General features: G+C 32.7%; 2 protein-coding genes across 13 annotated transcripts in view; one reads left to right on the forward strand and one right to left on the reverse strand.

Annotated features, from left to right (window-relative positions):
- Positions 1-24,076, reverse strand: part of LOC127700504 (uncharacterized protein YfbL-like) — a 323,855-nt gene that overhangs the window by 82,047 nt on the left and 217,732 nt on the right. For 2 of the 11 annotated variants that reach the window (XM_052204018.1, XM_052204010.1), the window contains exons 4-8: positions 6,996-7,124; positions 6,243-6,415; positions 5,539-5,821; positions 4,888-5,034; positions 2,591-3,835 (exon numbers count right to left, since the gene is read on the reverse strand). The exons of 1 other annotated variant lie outside the window; for it this stretch is intronic. In XM_052204018.1, the coding sequence (XP_052059978.1) occupies positions 3,747-3,835; positions 4,888-5,034; positions 5,539-5,821; positions 6,243-6,415; positions 6,996-7,124 (821 nt within the window). In that variant the 3' untranslated portion in view covers positions 2,591-3,746. Of the gene's footprint in view, positions 1-2,590; positions 3,836-4,887; positions 5,035-5,538; positions 5,822-6,242; positions 6,416-6,995; positions 7,125-7,482; positions 7,592-9,819; positions 10,011-13,964; positions 14,203-19,629; positions 19,724-19,754; positions 19,780-24,076 lie in introns of those variants that run through there. 8 more of the 11 variants (XM_052204017.1, XM_052204016.1, XM_052204014.1 and 5 more) reach the window with 8 other exon arrangements.
- The window catches only part of LOC127700500 (uncharacterized), a 245,133-nt gene continuing 240,838 nt past the window's right edge, over positions 19,782-24,076 (forward strand). For both annotated transcript variants that reach the window (XM_052203994.1, XM_052203995.1), the window contains exon 1: positions 19,782-19,901. In XM_052203994.1, coding sequence (XP_052059954.1) covers positions 19,820-19,901 — 82 coding nt within the window. In that variant the 5' untranslated portion in view covers positions 19,782-19,819. The remainder of the gene's footprint in view (positions 19,902-24,076) is intronic.

Consider the following 24,076-nt stretch of genomic DNA (forward strand, 5'->3'; position numbering starts at 1 on the left):
ATGTGAATATATATGTTCAAACTCTTTTAGGTCATTTTTAAGTAGCAATAAACAAAAAAACTATGTCAATTGGACATGCTTTGATACTATATATGCCCTTGAATTTTTACTAGATAACATTTTTGTTCGCTTTGGAGATTCCGTATATCGTCAGGTTATCGGAATTCCAATGGGGACTAACTGTGCACCACTTATTGTGGACCTTTTTTTGTATTGCTATGAGTTACAATTTATGACAAAAATCAGCAAAGACCCATCGAAACAACATCTGATACACAAATTTAATAATACTTTTAGATATTTGGATGATATTTTGGCTCTCAATAATGACGACTTCAGTATGTATACTAAAGAAATTTATCCTGTTGAACTTACTTTAAATAAAGCTAATACAAACAATGACCACTGCCCTTTCCTCGATCGTGATATCTATATCATTAACGGAAAGCTTAATACTAAAATATATGATAAAAGAGATGATTTTTCATTTCCTATCGTTAATTATCCATTTTTAGATGGTGACGTTCCCTTGTCACCATCTTACGGTGTTTATATATCTCAACTTGTACGATTCGCTCGTGTATGTAACAATGTTTTAGATTTTAACGAGAGAAATTTATGTATTACTGAAAAATTATTACACCAGGGTTTTCGATATCACAAACTAGTCAAAACATTTACTAAATTTTATCATCGGTATAAGGACATCATTCGTAAATATAGCTCAACATGCAGACTTCTTATACGTTCAGGTATTTCACATCCAATTTTTTATGGAAATATTCTTTATAAAGCACAAAAATGTCAGTATTCACCTCTGAAGCTAACAAAACCTTTAAATAGACTTATTAAGAAGGGATATAGTTACGATACTGTTGTCAGGTCATTAAAGATTGCATATTTTGGCGTTAATATTGATTCACTTATAGGGTCTTTGCATCGGCACTAAACACATTTATTTAAAAACCAGTTGTTGGCATGACACGGGTTATGTTCTTCTCATATATGTTATGATGGTATGATACTAAACCCCTAACGGGAAGGATTGTGCCTGATATTCATATGATGAAGACATAATCTTCCAATCAGTTTAATTGAAGTCTGGAGCTGGCATGTCAGTTAACTGCTAGTAGTCTGTTGTTATATATGTATTATTGTCATTTTGTTTATTTTCTTTGGTTACATCTTTTGACATCAGACTCGGACTTCTCTTGAACTGAATTTCAATGTGCGTATTCTTATGCGTTTACTTTTCTACATTGGCTAGAGGTATAGGGGGAGGGTTGAGATCTCATAAACATGTTTAACCCCGCCGCATTTTTGCGCCTGTCCCAAGTCAGGAGCCTCTAGCCTTTGTCAGTCTTGTATTATTTTTAATTTTAGTTTCTTGTATACAATTTGGAGTTTAGTATGGCGTTCATTATCACTGAACTAGTATATATATTTGTTTAGGGGCCAGCTGAAGGACGGGAATTTCTCGCTGCATTGAAGACCTGTTGGTGACCCTCTGCTGTTGTCTGTTCTATGGTCGGGTTGTTGTCTCTTTGACACATTCCCCATTTCCATTCTCAATTTTATGTCACAAATTAATTATTTAAGCTCCTGCTATTACACGATCGGCTGCTGAGCAGATGATACCATCGGGGACTAGCATTTTCCAGCAGCATTTTCGTCCCAGTGCTAGGTCATTGAAAATAACACTTAAGCTGGTGTGTCCGAAACACTTTTCTGGATTTACTTTCATCAGGAACGCTCAAACAAAAACAAAATTTGAAAACCTAGGGTGTACATATACTTTAATACTTGATGAGCTATATGACTAAAAGGGACATTCACAAAAACCAAATTCACCCCAGGTTAACTTTGCCTGGGGAGTAGGGACATTAGTTTCTAAATAATTTCTAACTTTATCGCGGAATTACGACCCTTAGACTTTAATTTGAATGCCTGTATATTTGGAGGTAATATTTAGTACATTAGTGTATAATGATGACTTACAGATGGAGTTAAGTTCCGGTTGACTTTTGCAGAATTACGGTTCTTGTTATATAAATTGATAATTTAAAAAAAAAATCCTAAACTATCCAAGATTTTTTTCGAGCCTCCTATGATATCTTTCATACAGCCAAATAGACTGGGGAACGGGCTATTAACAACCTTTGTTCCCAGTATTGATTCTGTAAGTGCCACTCCTGAGATGACAATTGCTATATATATGAATCATTTATCAATATCTCTCAGTAATGCCATCCACACAGAGACAAAAAATGTTTTACAATGTGTCTGCAAAATTTCAACTGTCATTTACATTCTAGAATGTTTAGCCTGTGGCCAATCTCCGATATATCGGTGAGTCAAAGCACAAACTCATCAATAGACACAGATGTGATGTACAATTCAGCCATATCTCACAGTGAGCAAACACTTCAGAAAGTCGGAGCAAATCCTTGATGACGGCAACCGCATGCACGTTCTTGTGATTGAACAGAACAATCACTGGGATGATACCTAGCAGGGGACAGGGACAGATTTTGGATAAAGGAACGTATTGTTCTTTACTCTGAGGCATTAATTATATTTAACCGAAAGAAATATCTGGTCATGTTTAATATGTAATCATCAGTGATATTTTTGGATGTATATATACATTTTTATATGCATGATTATATTTTGACATTTTAGGATGTATAAGTAAACATACACGGGTTTAGTACAGATTTTTATTGTTAGTTCTATGAAGTTCAAGATCAATGATTAAAATATTAAAATTACCTTAAATTTATACAATGCAAAAGAATACTATGGATTTTCTGATTGTATTTTTTTATTTTGATGAATTATAAATTGTTTGTAGATTTAACTACTAGTATTTCAATTGAAAGACCATATAACCTTGTAAGTGAAGGCTACAAAAATTCGATTTTGTGTAACACTAAACAACATTGCATTTATCAGGTCGAAACTATGCGAGTTAGTCTGCCTAGTGCTTCATGATCGAACTGTTATTTAAATGTGTCGTCAGGTTTCTTTAAATTTTTTTTTATAAATAATCTGTCGTGTGCAAATAAGCATACTATGCTACATTTTATGTTTTGCGATAAGTCATTTAATGTACTAAATAAACTGGAAGCTCGAATGTTAGACTGGTATTTTTACATAAAGCTGATATAATGCAACCAGATTATTGTCTAGAATGGGAACTTGTGCGAACCAAAATCTTTTCTTGATGATAATTTTGGTTGAACAGAATTTTTGTCTGTCCATGATAATTTTAAAAGAGAGGTTAAAACTGATTTTTGAGCAGCAAATCATGTAAGGAGACGATTAAAGATTTCAATATGAAATGGTGCTGAAACTAAAGTTCAGTAAAGTTGTCCTTAATATTTTTTCCTGATAAAGGCACCATAGATTTTAACGTATGCTGGCATCGGTCTCAAAATTTAAAAAAAAACATTAGCTTTCAAATGGTTTTGTCTCGTTCGTACCGGATGTAGGTTGTTCTACGTAATTCATATAATACGTTTTACATGTTTGCATATTTACCAGTGTAAATTGCATACAATGTGCACACACTTTTTACTGAATTGTATACAGTGGTTTTATTTTAAACATTTAATAGCATTTTATAAAATCAAATTGACATTATATGTTTATTCAATTTGGATTTCGAAAGCATATTGCAAATAATTTTGAAACTGTTACATAGCCATTATTTTTCAGTTTCTACCACATGGCATTACTCTGCTTTAAAGGAACTGGACCATATTCTTAGATATAATATAAATTAGTATGATCCATAAAGTCTGTTGGTTGCATCGACTTGCTCCATTTGTCCCTGAAACAACATTTACAAGATTATAAATGTAACGCAGTATAACCAGGAACACTTTCAATTTGTTTACTAGTTGCAGTGACTCGTAAGAAATATTTACTATGTCACAAATTTGTAAAACTCCTTTTGTCGTGATTATTTTCTAATGATCTGGACTAGATTTAAACAAAATTAAACATGAAACTTTGTGTACACAAGTTACTTAGATGTCATCAAACGTACAACATTCACATAAAACATAAGTTAACAGGCATACTTGCTGCATATAATATACGTAGATATTATGACCAAAATTATACTGATCACTCTATGGGAGGAGTAACCTCCAGTGTGACTGAGGAATAGAAATATGGTCACATGTCTTCTTCCGACCGGCAGTATGACCCTTGCAAAAGTGGGGCGTCCGTTTGGCTGTGCGGGATGTACAAATTTACAGCCACGTCTGGTCAGAATGGGGACGTTTAATCCGAAGCCTCGTGTTAAGAGAGTGCAAACAACTCTTTGGGGTTTCGGTTGCCTGTTGCAAGGCAAAATGTCTGTCCCTATCAGATATACGATCATTTTCCAGTGGCAGTCTAAATTTCCCGATTTTCGGCCTCTATAACAATCAATCAATTAATCTAGGAGTGAACAATGTTCATGTATTCCATGTTTATACAATAATCGCATGCGACTGATAATAGTGCGCTAGACACGTATTTCTTGCAATAACTTCTATTAGGTACACCCAAGACTGAACGTGTTAGAAGCCACATTAAAAACAAACGCTTAGCAAAATGTTTAGATAGACGTAGTTCACCACCAGGTTCGTGTTGCTCAGTTTTCAGTTTTATATGTAGTGTTTTGTAGATTTGTTTGTCTTTTCGTGGTCTTTCGCTTTTTGTCATGGCGTTGTCATTTTCTCTTCGACTTATTGGATTTGAATGTACCCTTGCTATCTCCCGCCTTTTATTTATTTCATTTTACCTGTTATAAATGCAAGACAAACATAATTCTTCAACTAATACATTTCAGTATTACAACCTTAGTATGTATCTGCTGATTATTTCACTTACCTTGGAAAGGATCTGACAACTGGTTAATTGTCATAGTTAAAACATCAGCGGTTTTACCAAGAAACTTTAGATTGTCGTCAGTAAGCAGCACCGAAACATCGTCGCACGGCTTATGATAGCATGTTGTCATAACACCTCGGTAGATAACTGAAGTTCAAAATTTTAGCACTTTTTATTAACTCGCTCATCTCAAGAATATTTATTGCTTTTTATGTTAATATTCTATTCATGTAATTATATTAATTTTTGTGTAATGTCTGAGCGAAAAAATGTGTTCCTTATATCAATGCGTTTACTTTGTGATCGGCCTCACCTTTACATTTGAAAAATCCAGTAAGTTTGTTTAAGACATTTTCTAGTGCCTAAACGAATAGAAACTTTTTTTTGGAACGAAATCCCCGTATAATATGCATCTTAGATAAATGTTTAGTCCTTTTTTAATATAACTATCATTAAATATATTGTTAATTCAAATATTAAATACAAAAGATAGATCGCACTACCAAAAAAAAAAACACAAAAAAAACCCAAAAGAACCCGACAAAAATCAATAACAACTAAGAAATAACCAACCAAACGAATATAACTAATCAAAATATCCTGGAATAAAAAAAAATACAAAGATAAATAAAGAAAAACCAAACAACTCACAAGTGTCTGTCAGATATATTGCTGGTACTTCGTAATCCCAAAAACTCGCATGATCACTGTTCATAAAATATCGATAATTCAACTGCTGTTTCTCTGGTAATTTGCTGTATTCCTCAAACGGTAGAGGGAAGGACTCCAGTTCAAAATGTTCTCTGTTTGCCTCTTTCCATTTTGCTTTAAACATGTTTGCAAGTACCAAATCTGAAGTTGGATTTCTATATACCATAGCTAAGAAGTCTCCTTTGTAATTGTCTTTTGATACACTTGAAAATGTTTCTGGAAACTAAATGATATACTTCAGAGTTAAAAATGTTGATGGAAAAACGAAAACTAGTTGTATTTACATGCCCCATAAACCAAAAGAAATACAAAAAAATGAAATATAAAAATCAGACTATATTTTAGACGCTTCCTCTTGACAGTTACTAGATGATCTTCAACTAAAGAACTCGACACATCTTACAGCAAAGCCAAGACAGTTCCTGGTATAAATGTATTGAAATAAAATACAAGATTCTAAACCATTTACAAGCAAATGCAAAACATATAACGAACCAAATATAGAAATCAAATAAGATTTGTGTCATAATATTTTTCAAAGATAACTGTGCTTCACATTCACAAAATACACAAATTATAACCATAATTTAATCTGAGCAACTAGATATGTTTCAAATTTAACTAAGGCTTTCTAAAAAACTTACTAAACGTTTCATATTTGGTAGAATGGTCTGCGACTTGATGGAAGCATTATAAGCCATTACCGAGTCCAAAATAAAAACACCATGCGATTCCAGTGATTCAGCTGCTTGGCCATAGTTCTTAAATAACCAAGGTTGTAGCCATGAAGCCAGTAATAATTCACTGCCTTTGCATTCTTAAAGAAAATTCAAGTTTGATATTTTGAAGGCTTTAAAGATTGTGAATTACATTTATATAAAAATGAGTAGATACACCATAAAGAGAACAAATTCTTAAGAAATGAAAAAAATGGAAGCACATTAAGTTCATAGATGAAATATCTATCATAAGGGGTTTACAAGTACGATAAAAAAAAAATATATCAAAGATACAAGGCTTGGTATTTTGTACTACAAACAGGCATTTCATTTACATAGAACTCATCTGTGGCGCTCTAATCAAATCAGTTGGGAAACCTAATTAAATTACAAAGTTGACAGAGCAAAGAAACATAAAAACATCGACGAAATGATATTCCCTATTTATTATGTTCTTTTTTTATCTTCACTTTCAATTTCATTCTCGTAAATAGTAAAATATAAGATATGTGGTTGGCGAACAGCGCTTTTGTGCTTTATTTTTTTGAATCAGGAGAACACTGTTGGTGGTAGTCAAATCCAAGATTTACGATGGAATATTGCGTGACATTTTTTTTACATATATTAATATATGTTAGATCAGAGGAAACAAGAGTAAACTAATAGCATTAGTCATACTTTGTTCTTTCAGGTCAAAAGCAGCAAACATAATTGTATTTTTCCTTTTTGTCCCCTTTCCGTTCATTGCTGTTATTTGCCGGGCAACTTCCAACATAGCAACTACACCTGAGCCGTTGTCATCCACACCTATCGGTAAAAAGATATAAAGTTAGTGTCGTAATAGAAATCTTCATTGTTCGTTATTTCCTTAGTTGACCAAATTAAAATCAAACACTAGATCATTTTGTAGCGTTCTAGGTATTTTTTCATATTGTAGTACACGGAATAAGATATTTTTGTATCAATCTTCCGTTGGTTGATGAAGTCCAACTTTTGATTTTGTCAGTTTTTATGGATTTCCCCCTTTTTGAATTAACCTTGGAGTTCGGTTTTTCTTTATACTATTTTAGTGGTACCAACCTCCTTCAGCTATAACTTAGATTCATTTCACGCTGATAAACTTTTACAAAAGATATTAAGGTAAAAATGATGATTTATGACATACCTTTTGTGGTGTTAGCTGTATCATAATGAGCACCAATGGCTATCATCTTGTCATAAGCCGTACCAAAATGGCTACCTTTCAGCATACCAATAACCGTTGTAAAATTTGACTAAAATAATTTTTAACATTATATTGTTATGGTTGAAAATTTATAAGTTTATGCAACTACATAGTATAAGATACTTTGTCAACATATGTAAAGTAAATATCATTTTGTTGCCACACAATTGTAAGGATTCTACTGCCTTAGCATGGATTCGAAAGAAACGGTATGGGTGGATACGTAAAACATATAACAAAACTATAATGAAATATTCGCAAAACAATATATCAAATGGACAGCAGTTAAACATATCAAAGTTATCAGGCTTATAATTTGGTACGTTAATCGCGCGTTTGTCTACTTAGACCAATCAGTTGAAAGGCCGAATGATATACGAAGTTGAAGAGCAATAAACCTCAAGAAGGTCTTCAACGCTGACCCGCAGTGCTCACAAGTCACAACAACATTAAGACGCCCCTATCATCAACTGAAACAGCACGCTTTATAATTTAGCGATTGCCGATGTATTTGGTATGCAGAAACACACACAAGAAATACCAATAACTTGCGAAGTCTTAAAACAAACTACAAAATACCGATTGATATTAAGTCTTAGATACAGGACAAAACGACTTCCTTATTTGCCATACTACGTCACTTGTTTTCTGAATTCCTTTTATCGAATTCCCTTAGTTGATTAAGTATCGTCTGTTTATTTGTCAATGATTTCTATCTTACTTTTTCTTTCCTGTTTTTTTTGCTTTTCCATTTTTACTTTGTATTTTTTTTTTACATAAATGTATCGATCACAAAAAACAAACGAGTCAAAGAAATGGGAACGGTAATTTCACAGTTTTCAAGGTGAATACAAGGTTATTTGACGAAATGATTTGTGTTTCGCCAGAAAATGAAATGGTTACGTAAAATATACTTGGCCAAAACCCATCCTAATAATCAGAAGAATAGTTTATTTAGGTATTTTACTTTTAATATGAAAGGTTATTTAAGTAATTGATTAACTTATTCGTAATCTTAATGAAAAGGACAAAACTCAACTATGATTAAAAGTAGGTGAGCGCGTATACAATGTACCTTAACCAGACATGCAGCAAACAAATGACGCACATAACAAAAAGAAATATAGAGGACCACATCAGTCTACAATAGAAATATGCCTATACTATATGCCTAGCTCTAAATCGGCGCCAGCCTGTATAAAAGTTGTGACTAAATTTACGACAAATAACCAAAACAACCATTAACGCCCAATTTTCTAAATAACTAAAAACATTAAGATATTGCATACGACAATTACTGACGAGGATAATGAAAACTTCTTGTATTCGCTGTATTTGTAGTTGGTAATATATCCGTTTCAACAGAAAAGAACAATATTTGACTTTTCAAAACACCTCGTGACTGTTTTGAGGATATCAGTTTCAAAATAAGAATATTTACCAAAACCAGAAACAAGCTCTCAACCAAAAGGTAATCAGTTTTCCGGAACCCGATTGGCGATGCTAGGGTGTAAAATTACGATTTCTAACTGTTTAGCGACACAATACTAAATATTGATGCATTAAATTAAGATTAATTTCACACATAGCGAAAGTCCCTAAGAATCCCGACGACCGATGAGTGGAAGGTCGTTTATATTATATAGTTCATAAGCTAGGATAAACCTACCATATTTACCAGGATTTAAATTTTGTACGCCAGACACGCGTTTTATCTGCAAAAAACTCCTCAGTTACGTTCGAATCAAAAAATTTTAAAAGGCCGAATAAAGTACGAAAATGAAGTGCATTGAGGACCTGAAATTCCGAAAGGTTTTACCACATACAGCTAAAGTAATCTATTCCTGGGATAGAAACATGGCAGGATATAAAGGACCTTTCATTAGGGATGAAAATGTTTCTTCCACCTTATCAACTAACGTCTATTCCATATAGACATATAATGTCGCAGTACTCTTAGTTCAGAAATAACTAGATCTATCTTAAGTGTCCACAATATTTGCGCTTGCACTGGTTACAATCTAGATGCTGTATTAAAAATAAAGGCTAGCAACAACTAATATTAGAATTATTACATGAGTTTTTTACTACTTAAATATAATATTTAAACTATTCACGCACACCACTTAGTGGCGGATCCAGGGGGGAGGGGGGTGTTCCGGGGTTGCAACCCCCCTTTTTTGACGATTAATGCATTTGAATGGGGACATATAGTTGGAACCCCCCCCGGTTAGGACCCCCCTTTTAAAAATTGCTGGATCCGCCCCTGCCACTAACCTTTGTAGATACAGGAGATAAGCTAAATTCAAAGTATTCAGCAACCAATCCAAAGGACGAAAACTCTTTGTAAATATAATCTCTTGACGCCATTTTGTAATCGTTGTTTATAACATGATGACGTGTATCAGAGAAATAATTTTTGATTGAAGACTCGATATAGTCTAAATCTGCTGTTTCAACATATATCCCTGTAAATAAAAGAAAAATCATTATACCAAAGTTAAACGTAACGCTTGTGCTGCGTTCCAAGTCTATTTCTTAACTAAACTTCTTCAGGAACGTTCAGAGTGGTCGAAATATAAAAAAATACATGTGCTTTCGTTGGTTTTGTTTATGCTTTTATTCTCTCAAAGGATGCGGGATTATTGGTACACGTGTAGTTGCATGGTGTGGTCTGTCTTACTGTCAAATAATTTTGATAATTCCTGATATCCTCTTATACCTACATGACCTATATATAACATTTTACTAAAATTACCTAACACGTTCAAAAAGGAATAGTACAAACCATCTAACATTAACTTTATTTGAGAATATCACTACAAACCAGTAAAAGTCTGAAATGGCCTATATCTGTACTCGACTGTACTGATTTTTACTCGACCAGTCTGAATTGGTCTGAAATTTACTTGATAATACTCGACTGTAGTCTGAACCATACTTAACAGTCTGAACTTGTACTCGACCAGTACTTAACCATTTTATACGCGTCTGAACCATGCTCGACCTAGTCTGAACATTGCTCGACCTAGTCTGAACCATACTCGACCTAGTCTGAATCATGCTCGACCTAGTCTTAACCATACTCGACCAAGTCTTAACCAACCTAGACCTATTTTTTGTATCTATCTATTGTATTTCATCAATTTAGGAACTGTTTTTAACAACAGCTATTTCCCCTGGCTAGAAATTTGAACAAAAATTTGAAATTAAAAATGTACTCAATTTAGCATTGAAACCAAAATTTCACAATAAACATAATATAACTTCAACACCGTATTCATCAACACTTATATACATACATATATATCACTTTTAAAATAAAAAAAAACCAACTGGTCAAATAATCTCAAAACTGAATTGTGACTAATATTTTCAATGTTATTCAAAATTTTTTGAATGTTTCAGATATATTTTATGGTTACTGGACAATTTTCACCATTAACTTAAGCCTAGTATAGATTTATGGTGTCAGTTGAGTTTAGTTAATAATGCAGTGAACATTTTTTTTTTTAAATATATATAAAATAACATATAAAGCAACTTGATAAATTTAAAAAATGACACCTTTGTTTTGTTAAACCAAGAATTTAAAATAAAGATGATAATAGAACTTCCATAGTAATCCTGTGATAAACTTTTAAAAAAAGGAAATGTGTTCCAAAGTTACAGTAAAAATTTGTTTCAATTAAATTTAAATTATTTTTGTCAAAATTAAAGACATGGCATACAAGAAGCACTTTAATAAGGTTTAATTACCTCAGTACATGTATGTTTTACAGGTAGAAAGAAAGCCCTATTTTTCTTAAACTCGTGTATTACTTATCTAATGAATTCAAAAGGCCTTGTGATTTAAGTTTCACAGGATGTTGCAAGTTTGAATGAATGTTATTTAGAATTTAATACTCTCTGACCAGGTGTGAGTTTGCCCCAAGCAGGAGGTATTACTTTATACTTCACCACTAATCAGAAGAACAATTTTATTAATTTCTTTAATTTTTATCCCTTTTTGATATATATTGTATATAATATATCCCAAATTATAATAATAGATATATTTCTAAAATAAGGTAAAACAATTTCAGTGATTTTGTTGGCTGTTGTTACCTCATTAAAAAGATAATTATATAACTATTGTACATTTTTTGTATGTAACCATGAAACCTGTGTAGTTTTTATTTAGGAATTTAGGAAAATTAATTTAAAAAAAAAACACATGCCAAACAAGAAGCACCTTAATAAGGTTTAATTACCCTCAGTATAGGTGTGGTTTTTAGGTAAAAGAAAATCTGTTTTTAACAAAACTCTAAAACTTTAAAATTAATATAATTAAATTATTACATAAGATAATTTGATTTAACTATCTCTATTTGATAAATCTGAGAATCATGTAAGAATGTAAAAATTAGTTTTTATAATATATCTTTATTTCATTGTGGCTGTTGTCATGTCAGTTAAAAAGAAATTTGTTTTAACAGTTAAAATTTAGAAAAAGTAGAGGTTATTTGGTCAAGTATGGTTCAGACTGGTCGAGTATTGTTCAGACCTTTGGTCGAGTATGATTTAGACTGAAAAAAATAGGTCGAGTACAGGTCGAGAATGGGTTAAGACTGTCTCAGACTGGTCGAGTAATAGTTCAGACTATTTTCAGTGGCAAAGATAAGGGTCAAGTACAAATCAGTACAGTGGAGTATGGTTAAGACTGGGGTCGAGTAATGTCGAGTAAAATTCAGACCAATTCAGACTGGTCGAGTAAAAATCAGTACAGTCGAGTACAGATATAGGCCATTTCAGACTTTTACTGGTTTGTAGTGTATTGCAACAGTAGATTGATACATCGCGTAAAACATGCAAATACATTAACTCATCATGGATTACAATTTTGTACGCCAGACGCGCATATCATTACAAGAGACTTATCAGTGACGCTCGAATCAAAAACGTTAAAAAGGCCAAATAAAGTATGAAGTTGAAGAGCTCGTAGGACAAAAAATTCCGAAAGGTTTTGCCAAATACAGCTAAGGAAATCTATTTCTAGGGTAGAAAATTGGTATTTCGAAAAATTAAAAGTTTTGTTAACAGTTAATTTATAATTATGACCATATCAATGGTTACTACGCACAGTACAATCAGCAGTGGTGTTCACTCTAAGTACAATCAGAAGTGGTTTCTACCCACAGTATAGCCGTGGTGTCTACCAACAATACAATTATCAGTGGTTTCTACATACAGGATAGTTACCAGTGGTTTCTCTACCATCAGCTTAACAGCTACTCACAATATAATTAACAGTGGTATTTACCACTCAACAATCAACAGTGGTTTCAACCTACAGTACATATTTAATAATTACCCATTGTACAGTCTGCAGTGGTATCCACCCACAGTACAGCCGTGGTGTCTACCAACATTTTGGGGCTGGCCGAGTGGTCTAAGTAGTTACTACTTTAATCACTTGCCAGTCAACACTGAGGTTGTGAGTTCGAACCCCGCTCGTGCGGGTGCACTCGACTCCAATCTTAATTGACTAAGATTGTCAGTTTTCCTATCGAAGGTCGGTGGTTTTCTCCGGGCACTCCGGCTTCCTCCACCAATAAAAACTGGCCGCCACGAAATAGCCCAAAAGCGGTGCTAAAAGTGGCGTTAAAACACAAAAAAAAATCAAAAAATCTTCCAACATTAAGATTAGCAATGGTTTCCACATACAGAACAATAAGCAGATGTTTCTCTTCACACAAAACATCGGTGTCCCAACAGTATCGCAGTGGTGTCTATCAATACTGTAATTAGCAGTGGTTTATACCAACATTACAGTTAGCAGTGGTTTATACCAATAGTATAGTTAGCAGTGGTTTATACCAACAGTACATTTAGCAGTGGTATCTACCGGAAGTACAGCAGTGCTGTTTGCTCAAAGTACAATTAACAGTAGTTTCTACCAACAGTAATATCAGTAGTGGTGTCTACCCACAGTTGAGCAGTTGTGTTTCTCCACAATACAGCAATGGTGTCTACTCACATTAGACCAGTGTGTCTACCCATAGTACAGCATTGCTATCTACCCACATTAGGTAAGTGAAGAACATGCTGTTGTTGCTTCCTTCAATACGTATGTAGACTTATAGATAAAATATGCTAAAAGTCAAATTTAGGGAATAATGAAAAATCATAAAATAACTTTGGAGCTTAATATCAATATTAGGGCCTAGAAGTAATAGCAAACAAATTGAATAAGCCATGCCCGAGGTTAAAAAATCAGTTGAGAATTTATTTCAAAAAAATGGATAAATTTATTTGTGAAGGCATTTGGTTGAAGAGGTTTGTCAATGCATATTTATTTTCTAAGCGATGATAAGGTTTTGTTATAATTTAAGTTTTTAATACTTTTTAACATTCACATTCAAACAATTTAGTATACTTACATGAACATAGACAGTATATGAAGACATGTCTCCCTTTAAAAGAAACCATTTTAAAACATTGAAGGCTGTACAATTGATGCAATATAATACATGAAATCATTATCAAAGGACATGTTACAAATCCACTTGTGAACACTCGAGAGTTAAAGAATATAATTAGTGTAACGGAAAAATATGGTACTTTATTTACTAAAGTATTAGTTTCCTCTTTTATTTCAAAAAACAGAATAGTACTAAATAGGAATGAAAATAAAAATCAAAGTTTAAGTTATATAAAATTCAGTCAGAAATAAAACAATCTAAAACCAAACAACAACAAAAAAATAAATAATAATAATGTTGATACATATAACTAGATCCTAATTACTTGAAAATGAAATGATGTTGATACATAAAACTAAATTCTAAATACTTGCAAATGTTGTAAGATTTTTTTATTACATGTATCTTATTGACCTTTTCAATTTTTGTAGGATTCTTAAGGTCTGCAAGAATAAAGGGTGCTTTCTTGTTAAGGTACTAAAACTGAGACAGCATATTCAACAAATTGTCCAGAAATAAAAAATCTAGAGTCATCAGGGATAATCATGTGGTTTTTGGACAGTGTTGTTCCTATGACCGCTTCGTACGGTGTTTTCCAACTAGTTCGCTGTATGACTGGTAAATTGTTAAGCCAGGGATTTCATTACCACAAATTATTTAAAACCTTTATATAATTCCTTCATAGATACAATCAAATGGTTTTAGAAATTTGTTTGTACCTGTAAAAACCTTATTACAAAACTGTTACAAAATATTCTAATTTTTACGGTGATGATATGATCCTTTGAAAAAACTTATTCTTAAAAAAGGTTATTAATTTTACACTATGGAAAAATCTTTAGTGTTGTCTTTATCGTAACATTGATTGTGTTTTTAATCATTTATTACACAACTTAATACATTCATGAAACTGATGGTTCTACATTCTGTCGATACTTATATAATTACATCCCCGCAGGGTATTCTGTTTAACCTCTGTCTGTCCCATGAAACAGTGATGATCCAATCCTACCCATTTGATTTCTATAGAAGAGGGACGAAAGATACCAGAGGGACAGTCAAACTCATAGATCGAAAACAAACTGACAACGCCATGGCCAAAAATAAAAAGACAAACAGACAAATAATAGTACAGATGACACAACATAGAAAACTAAAGACTAAGCAACACTAAACCCACCAAAAACTGGGGGTGATCTCAGGTGCTCCGGAAGGGTAAGCAGATCCTGCTCCACATGTGGCACCCGTCGTGTTGCTTATGTTATTACAAATCCGGTAAATAGTCTAATTCGGTAAGTCACATTCGTGAAAAGGAAAGGGTATTGTAGTTACGACATAAGGAACATATCCGATATCATCTGTGAAACGGTTATTCCATAACGGTCAACCAACTCGTGATGGCGTCCGTAAAATTTACGAAGGGATGATTTCAACCTCACCATTTGGAACTTTTGGTTTAATAGCTTCCTTGTGAGCAGCAATCCTCTATCAAGGAAATCATGATAGGAAACACAAGCACGGGAATATCGTATCAATTGGGAGATATATATACTCCGTATGCAGGCGCTGCTGGAATGTTGCTACATAGAAATGGAAAGTTCACAATTGATAGATTTTTCTTATTTTGTGCTGTTACAACACTATCACGGTTTAAGGGAGCAATTGAGTGCCCATAGATATGTTTAACCTCTCTACATTCTTTAATTGCCTGTCCCATGCCAGGATCCTGTAATTCAGTGCCTGTCCCATGCCAGGATCCTGTAATTTAATGGTTGTCATTGGTTACTGTCGGTCATATTCGTTTTTGTTTGATATAGAATTAATCAGGCTTTTGATTTATCACTATTGAATTGTTCTACATTATGTCATGTTGTGTGTGGCCTTTTATAGCTTACTATACAGACTATAATGTTCTCATTGTTGAAGGTCGTAAATGGTGAAGTAAGCTACTGACTTCAACGTTCTTTGCTTTCGGAGGAGGGAGGTGGTTGTTTCATCGGCAATTATACCTCTTTTCATATTGAAGGTATCAGTTAAAGGATAACCATGGTAGAGAGCTTATTAAGAATTTACAGGGTTTGAGCACCTGAGATCACCCCCATTTTTTGGTGGGGTTCGTGTTGCTTAGTCTTTAGTTTTCTATGTTGTGTCATCTGTACTATTATTTGTCTGTATGTCTTTTTATTTTTGGCCATGGCGTTGTCAGTTTGTATTCGATCTATGAGTTTGACTGTCCCTCTGGTATCTTTCGTCCCTCTTTTAATGAGTTCTTAACTCAAAAAAAATTGTTTAACTCCAGACATAGATAGCCTTCGCTTGATTTCAATGCTCTTCAGCTTTGTTATTGATTTATCATTCCAACTGTTTGGGTTCGGGTTTCACTGATGAGTTTTATGACGATGAAATACGCATCTGGTGTACTTAATCATAAGTCTCTTATAAGTATTTTAGAATTAAATGTCCTTACTTGGTGTGCCAAATCAGCGAAACCTCGATCTGTTATAACACACGTAATCAAATTTTCCTTATACAATAAATAATCCTTGAGATGGTAGTAACCTTCAAAGAGACAGGTTGTGTTCGACAGTTATCTGGTAACAATTTCGCCATCCATATTCGAAACAGAATTTCATTTGAGCTTGCATCCAATTAAAATGTATTATTTAAAAAAAAAGACATTTCAAAACAATTCCAGCTGCCAATTCGATAAATTTTAATGATTAAATTATGGTTGTCGTTGACAAAGTAAAAAGACATAAAAAAAATATATAGTTTTATTCAAATGACACTCTACTAATAATCTTTCTTTTAAATGAGATAATGTAGTATTTATCAGATATATTGTGATCCCGAGGAGTACTTCAAAAAGCAGATATTTTTATGGAAATGACCTTTGGAACTTCTAGTGTTCGAAGATATAACAACACATGTTCACAATGTTCAATGTCAACTTAAAGAAATGAAACTTGGGAAGCAAGTAGCAGAAAGACTGATTTCGTTGACAGTTTCGGCCGGCAAAAAAATTCTTATACATTTTATAATTTATTGAGGGTTTATATTAAAACAAATTTCAGCATTATACTGATACACGTGCTTACGTGTCCATATATGTTATTCGTAGTCTAGAATTGAGTCAACATTAGTTTACTGACGTGCAAATAAAATAAATCCATTAAGAAGATACAAATTAAGTTTAAAAAAGTTAAAGGAATTGCATGAATTGCAAAAGAAGCGAAACTGGACGCGTCGAATAGGAAAAAGTCTCCTGCTATGAATGCATACATTCACCGTGCAATAATACTTAGTCACAATGGAGAATAGGACACGTAAGATGACCATTTTTGTATCTACAGATCTAAGACTGAGAAAACATGTCGCTATTGAGTCTGACCAGTTGTGAATTAACTCAACAGAGATTACAAATATTTGATACTGAAAGCCTGTAATATTAAGTCATTTTTTAAATACACCAATAAGTACATTTATCTCAATAATACAAGTAAAGGTACTCAACTTTTTAAAGTTAAGATGTTTCAAAGAGAAAATGGAATCAAACAACATCTTTTGTGACATGAATGTTCTTAAACTATCTATTAACTTCGCAACATATTTCAAAACAAAGTTTATATAACCCTTTGTTTTGCTGCTTGTATAGAAGATTTCCATAAAGAACCAAAAAATGGACAGAAAGAAATCATCAAAGTCCCTAGGCTTCTCTTTTGTGACACGCAATAACAAATGTATTTTTCAGACGAGTTAAAGCTTAAGGATTGTATTTGAAAATATTTTTCGAAACATTAAAAGATTTGAAAGGTCTTTGCTATTTAAGAATATTTTGTTTTAAATAACAAAGATGATAAAATGATAAAAGGGGCCTCGGTGGCTAACTGCTGTTTCACTAGCCTGTCAATACTGAGGTTGTGAGTTCGACTACAATCTTAATTGACTATAGAGGATTGTCAGTTTTCCTACCGAAGGTCGGTGATTATCTTCGGGCACTCCGGTTTCCTCCACCAATAAAAACTGACCGTCACGAAATAGCACAATAGTGCTGAAAGTAGTTTTGAGCACCAATTAATCAGTTCGAGTTGTGGAGCTGAATGCACAACTAACAATGTTCTCTACCAAATTCGTTTATAGAAAAAAGATGTAATACAGTTTCCAATGAAACAGCTGTCCACAAGAGACCAAAAGGCGAGGAATTAAAAAAAAAACCTTGGGCACTGTGTGTAAAGCTACAAAGGCCCATGCATGACAACACATGAAAAACAAATAAGGCAGACAACAACCAACGACAACAATCTTTTAACTAAGGACGGGTGCATAAAGCATGTGGCGGAGTTGAACATGTTTGTTTTGGCGTAACCCTTCCCGTACCTGGGATAATGGTGTAACAATACAACATGGAAAAAAGCTATTAAATCCGTTGGGAAAGACATGACTCATAATATCGTTACTAAGCACACATAAAACCATAAAATAAATACCAAAATCACAAGGTACCGTTCTAAGAGTACTCGCAGTTACTGAAAGCTAGGTCAAAAAGAAAATTCCTACTAATAAATGGAATGATTACATTCAGAATAAGTGACTTCAAAGCGGTAAATTTAGGAAAATTGCTTATTTTGTCTGGTCCAAGTTGTTGATATCCCCAAAACGTCTAGTGGTCTATGTTTATTGCACAATTAATGGTATCTGCGGTTGTACCTTATAGTAACAAAAAGATGTCTTAATGAAGAATTACTGCACCTGATAAAGTATGGATTCGGATACTATAATATGAGTAATTCTAACAAACTCTAGTTGTGATGGAATATATAGTTGCATTTGCAATTCTGTTGGATTAATATCCTTTCTGGGCCATTCTGAAATGTTTATATTATATACATTGAGATACACAGGATTTGTATTTTCCATAGTTAGATATAAAAAGTCATAGAATTTGTATATTTGTAGCGTGTATACACAATTGTACAACATTCATGACGTGATTTTCTAATGATAGTAATACACGATCAACTGATAAAATAAAAGTTTTGAAACAGTCTGAACGTTGAAATGAAAAATCAAGTTGAAAAAAATTACAATCCCAGTGTTGGATAAATCAAGGGCTTCAACACATATATGTTTTAGATATTCCATAATTTTTGTCCTAATAATAATGGAGTACAGACATTCCTTGGTATCTAAGGTACTGTCACTTGTGTGGCAAATTTTAATTACGGGCAATAGAATCTTCATTACTTGGCATAAGTGTACATAAAAGTTTGATAAACCTAGAACCTATAAGACGGCTTACAAATCCATTTGTAAGAGCGTACCAAATGCAAGGAACCAGCCATGTAGAGCTCTGTTAAACCGGAATAAAATTTTGTTAATTATATATTTGCATTATTACAATCTTAATACGATCAGATTGCCCATCGCGGCGAATCCATGTTCAAACAGAGATTAATCGATAGTTTTGTCTAAATTTAAGGTCTGAAATCATTCAACTGGTATACACAAAAGGATTAAGTTGGAGATTATCCAAAAAAAATTTCTGACGTCCTCTCGACTAACATTTTCCATCGGGTAACGAAGGAATATACATGACTAGCCCAATATTGTTAGATCTACAAACTTTACGGAAGTAATGTTCGTCCTTCTTCAGCGGGACTTGTATCTGCATGCTTCTTTGACATAGTGGCAAATCTGTCTTCACAAAACCATTCGACCATCTAGGTTTTATAAAAAAATATAACTTACGTTAGTCGAATGACATATGTAATTGTTATACGTTGGCCTATTTCCGGAAAATCGCTTACCTGTCGATGCATTTAAATCATCGAAAGAAATGCTACAAAATGGCGACTTTATATCTTATTTATTGTGTGCTTTATTTACTGTTCAGTTGTGAGTATACTATATATATATGTTTATCATATAAATTGTATGTTTACCGGTATATACAGTATAATCTTTCGGTTTTTGTAAAATTTCTAAAAGTCAAGACTCATCACAAAAAAATATAAAAACTATTTCTTTATAATTATTTTTTATTTCAAAGTAAAAAATAACATGCATATATATTCTCTAATTCTTCTTGTACAGATATGTGTAATATCTGACAATTACATAATTATAAGGTCAAATTGTTTATTAATAATTACTGTTTTGGCAAGTAAAGGAAAACAAATGGAATTATTGAATTCGGAGAAAAACATACGTGACGTAAGAACTTGGCGCAAATAATCACATATAGCTGTTTATATCACATTCCATATCTAGGCAGTTTTGTATGTCCCATTAGAACGCTTAGTAGTACAGACGTGTATGATGAGAACAGATTGTCAAGAAGACAATAATTTGAATTCACTAAATATCTACAAACACGATCACTGGAGATATAAATAACTATTCTTAGTATTTTATTTTTTGCAAGTAACGCTTCGTAAAACTAACCCAATTGATTAAAAATAGAAAAAGATATTTTTTTGTCCTTCGGATATTTAATATCGTCTATACAATCCATAAACACAAAAAGAACTAAATATTTGATGAACGGGAAATTTAGACACAATAGATAATTTTATATCTGTTTTCTACGACGTATATCCAAACAGTAAGATATCTAAATAACGTTCCAATAAAATGCAAAAAATGCAAATAAATTGATGATTTCGTAAGTATTGTGAATTTTGAACAGCAGAACTATCGTGCAATTTATTTGTTTCTGCTACGAATTTCTTTTGAGACAAAATAGGCATTGAATGTCTTAAGCTTGAATTAGTGACAATATGAATTACTGTGTACCATCTATCAACACTTTAAAGATTTGCGAGTCATTTTCTCTGAAGGGCAATTAAATGATAATGAGATAAGTATACCAAACAAAGCAATTAAGTGACAATTTAAGAAATTAGAATGAACTTAGAATTATAATATGTTTTGAGTTCAGTGGTCATGTTTAAAAATATGTTGATACACTTCTTATAAGAGTTGTTCAAGTTGTTACAACGCGATTCTCTATTTAGTTTGAGTGTACATCCCTGCGCCTATATTATCTTAGGATAGCATACTTATCAAGCGTAATGTCGTTAAAACAACCAAGCGTATAACTGCTTCAGGGAGTAAAAAAAGAACAGAAATGGTACGATGAACAGATTATTATTTTTTTCTGAATATGGATATCGTTAAATATCAACCTATCGACACCAAAATAAACTTTTTAGACACTTTTTTTACTTTGAAATAAAAAATAATTATAAAGAAATAGTTTTTATATTTTTTTGTGATGAGTCTTGAAAGAATTGGTCTTATTGATTGTATAAAAAAGGCCAACGTAGATACAAATATCTTGTTTAAGGGAGGGACAAATCATACTTTGTAAAACAAAATCTCTGATACTCTGAAACTGACATTATCAAAATGCTTTCATGGCTTAAACAGAACTTTTTATCAGTATAAATATATTCTTCATAATTTTCGTAAGCAAAAAATATTGTTTGTAACTCACAACCAGAAGTCGAAAAGACATAGATTACTATAAAAAATAGTGCCAATGTCTTGTTTTAAATTTTGACTTTTGTTCATGAGAAATACATAACATTGAAATGTTGTAGAGTATTTGGGACATGTAATCGTATAATTGAATTTTGAGACCTCAATACTCTGCAACTTCGTACTTAATTTGGCCTTATCAACCTTTTTTATTCGAACGTCACTAATGAGTCTTTTGTAGAGGAAACGCTCGTCTGGCGTACAAAATATTAATCCTGGTATTTATGATGAGTTTATTTAATTGATATGGTCATCGTCTTATCTTTTGCTTCTAGATATGAGTTTGGAATCAAATGAAAACTAACTCATGTATAGAAGATCCGTAGGTGGATCAAATTCTATTTTGAACTCGTTTTATTTCCAATATATTTTAAAATGTCCGCCACTCTATTGAATCAGGACTCGTCGTATTGCTCACGACAAGTAAAAATAGGCTGAAAAATAAGTCGTATTCGGTAATATCATAAACGAGGAAAGGCGGGCGGGACCATAAATAAACCACGATCATATCATTATCTAGAGAATTTTGTGGACGTATTTTTAACAGACAGTTAACATTCCCATTAGGACCAATTGTTCTCTTCCGCGAATCTTTCCTTTATTTGTATGAGGAAGACTTCATAAGAAGCTTGAAAAGAAGCTGGCATTATCATTTAACTTCATGTTTCGCTATAAAGATGATGACATGTGTTGCTGCACATCCAGACATTGGTAGTAAGGCTCTATTGGGAACTACACTTTAGAAAAAAAGATATGATTTCAATTTTTCCATTGTGGACCTTCCATTTGTATGTACCAACATTTAGACAGCAACTGAACCAGCATATTCGAGTTGGTATTATATCCAAGAGCTTAGGTGCCCAATTGTGATTTTCTTAATAGATGCTTTATCCTTATATGTAATGGTTCTTATTGGGAAATTTAACGTCATTTAATAAACTTTTACAGATGCCATTTTGCTGATTTTGTTAATTGTTATGTGGATTACTAATGTTACATATAGACACTGCTTTGTGTTTCTTGTTGTAACCACACTTCTGTTTTCTTTTTTCCCCTCATTTATGACATCATCGAGATACGACTTGTCATCCGATTTTTATTGCCATGAGCAACACAACAGATGTCACAAGTGGAGCAGGAAAACTTCCCTTTAAATAGCACATGTGCTAATTCCCCGGTTTTCGTAGGCCTCGTTTTGCTCCCTCGTTAGTCTGTGTATTGGTTCGTGAACTGTCGTTGTTCGTTGTTCGTTGGTTTTATACTTTATTATTCCCCTTTCTCAATTTCTATTTTTTTTTTTTTTAAATGAAAATAAAGGTCGAATGATTGTTTTGTTTTTTTTTTTGGTCTTAAAAGTCGACTTGATAAATGCAATGTTAATAATTTATTTCTTTGTAAAACAGTCCGTTAATATGAGTAAAACACATCTATCTCCCCCTTAGTTAATATCAGAAGTTTTAAAATTCTAGATTTGAAATTATGATTATAGGTTGCATTTCTGTAAATATTGACAATGCAATTTCTCATAGGAACTCCCTCTACGGCTAAAACTGTACCACTTTTACTATAAAGTTTTGAAAAAAATCATATCCTAGAATGGAAAGTTCATATGCACTACAATTGTTTTCAAAGGTAGGGCTGTGCGGCATATTTTCAACGTTTATATGCCCCGAACTTCTAAGAGTTTAAACTAACACTAAATTTCTTAACTATCCCTACCTTGACTGTGGGATTACCACAGATTTCTATAAAGACAATATGCATATGTATATTTACTGGTAACATTCCCAAGTTATGTCTCTTTGAGATGAAACCTAGAGATCATAACTGGGAACCAGTATGTAAACAAAATTAATTATCTATGAATATTCTATATCTCCCCAAAAGAGACGTGGTTTGAGAAACAGCTGTATTTACAAAGTGCAACCTCTGTACAAACATTTATTCCAATAGAAAACTCTCTAAAAACACTTTTTCTCACATTAATACTTATTTATCAAAATTATAGCATTTAAGAAATCACTGCATAAACTCTAGGTTTTCTTTTACTGTATATTTGACACCCCCTCCCCTGTCTCAATTTTTTAAAGGTTTTGAAAACAAGACTTTAATTATTGCCAGCTTACCCTATTTGCATGTTTTCTGACATGAAATGCCTAGAACCTGTTTAAAACTGTTCTAATAACATATTGAAAGTATTTCAGAATACTATAAATGTAATGTTTAGCAGTCAATCATTCCAACATTCAAGATTATATAAAGTACAAATCCTGCATTTGTCTCCAGTCCACATTTTAATGTATGGCTATTTGTCAATGAAAGTTCACAATTTCTGCCTCAAATAGTCAGCTTAGAATTCTTGTCACAACAGTATCATCTCTTACCATATATCTGACACAATTTAGCTAATATATGAGCTAGAAGTGTTAAAACAAAGCCATATTTACAATAGTTGTATGTATGCAGATACCAGTCTGATGTATAAATTCACTTAAAATTTTATAGAAATGACTGCTAACATCTAATTT

This window comes from Mytilus californianus, unplaced genomic scaffold, assembly GCF_021869535.1.
Source record: "Mytilus californianus isolate M0D057914Y unplaced genomic scaffold, xbMytCali1.0.p SCAF_5, whole genome shotgun sequence".
Classification (NCBI taxonomy): Eukaryota; Metazoa; Mollusca; class Bivalvia; order Mytilida; family Mytilidae; genus Mytilus; species Mytilus californianus.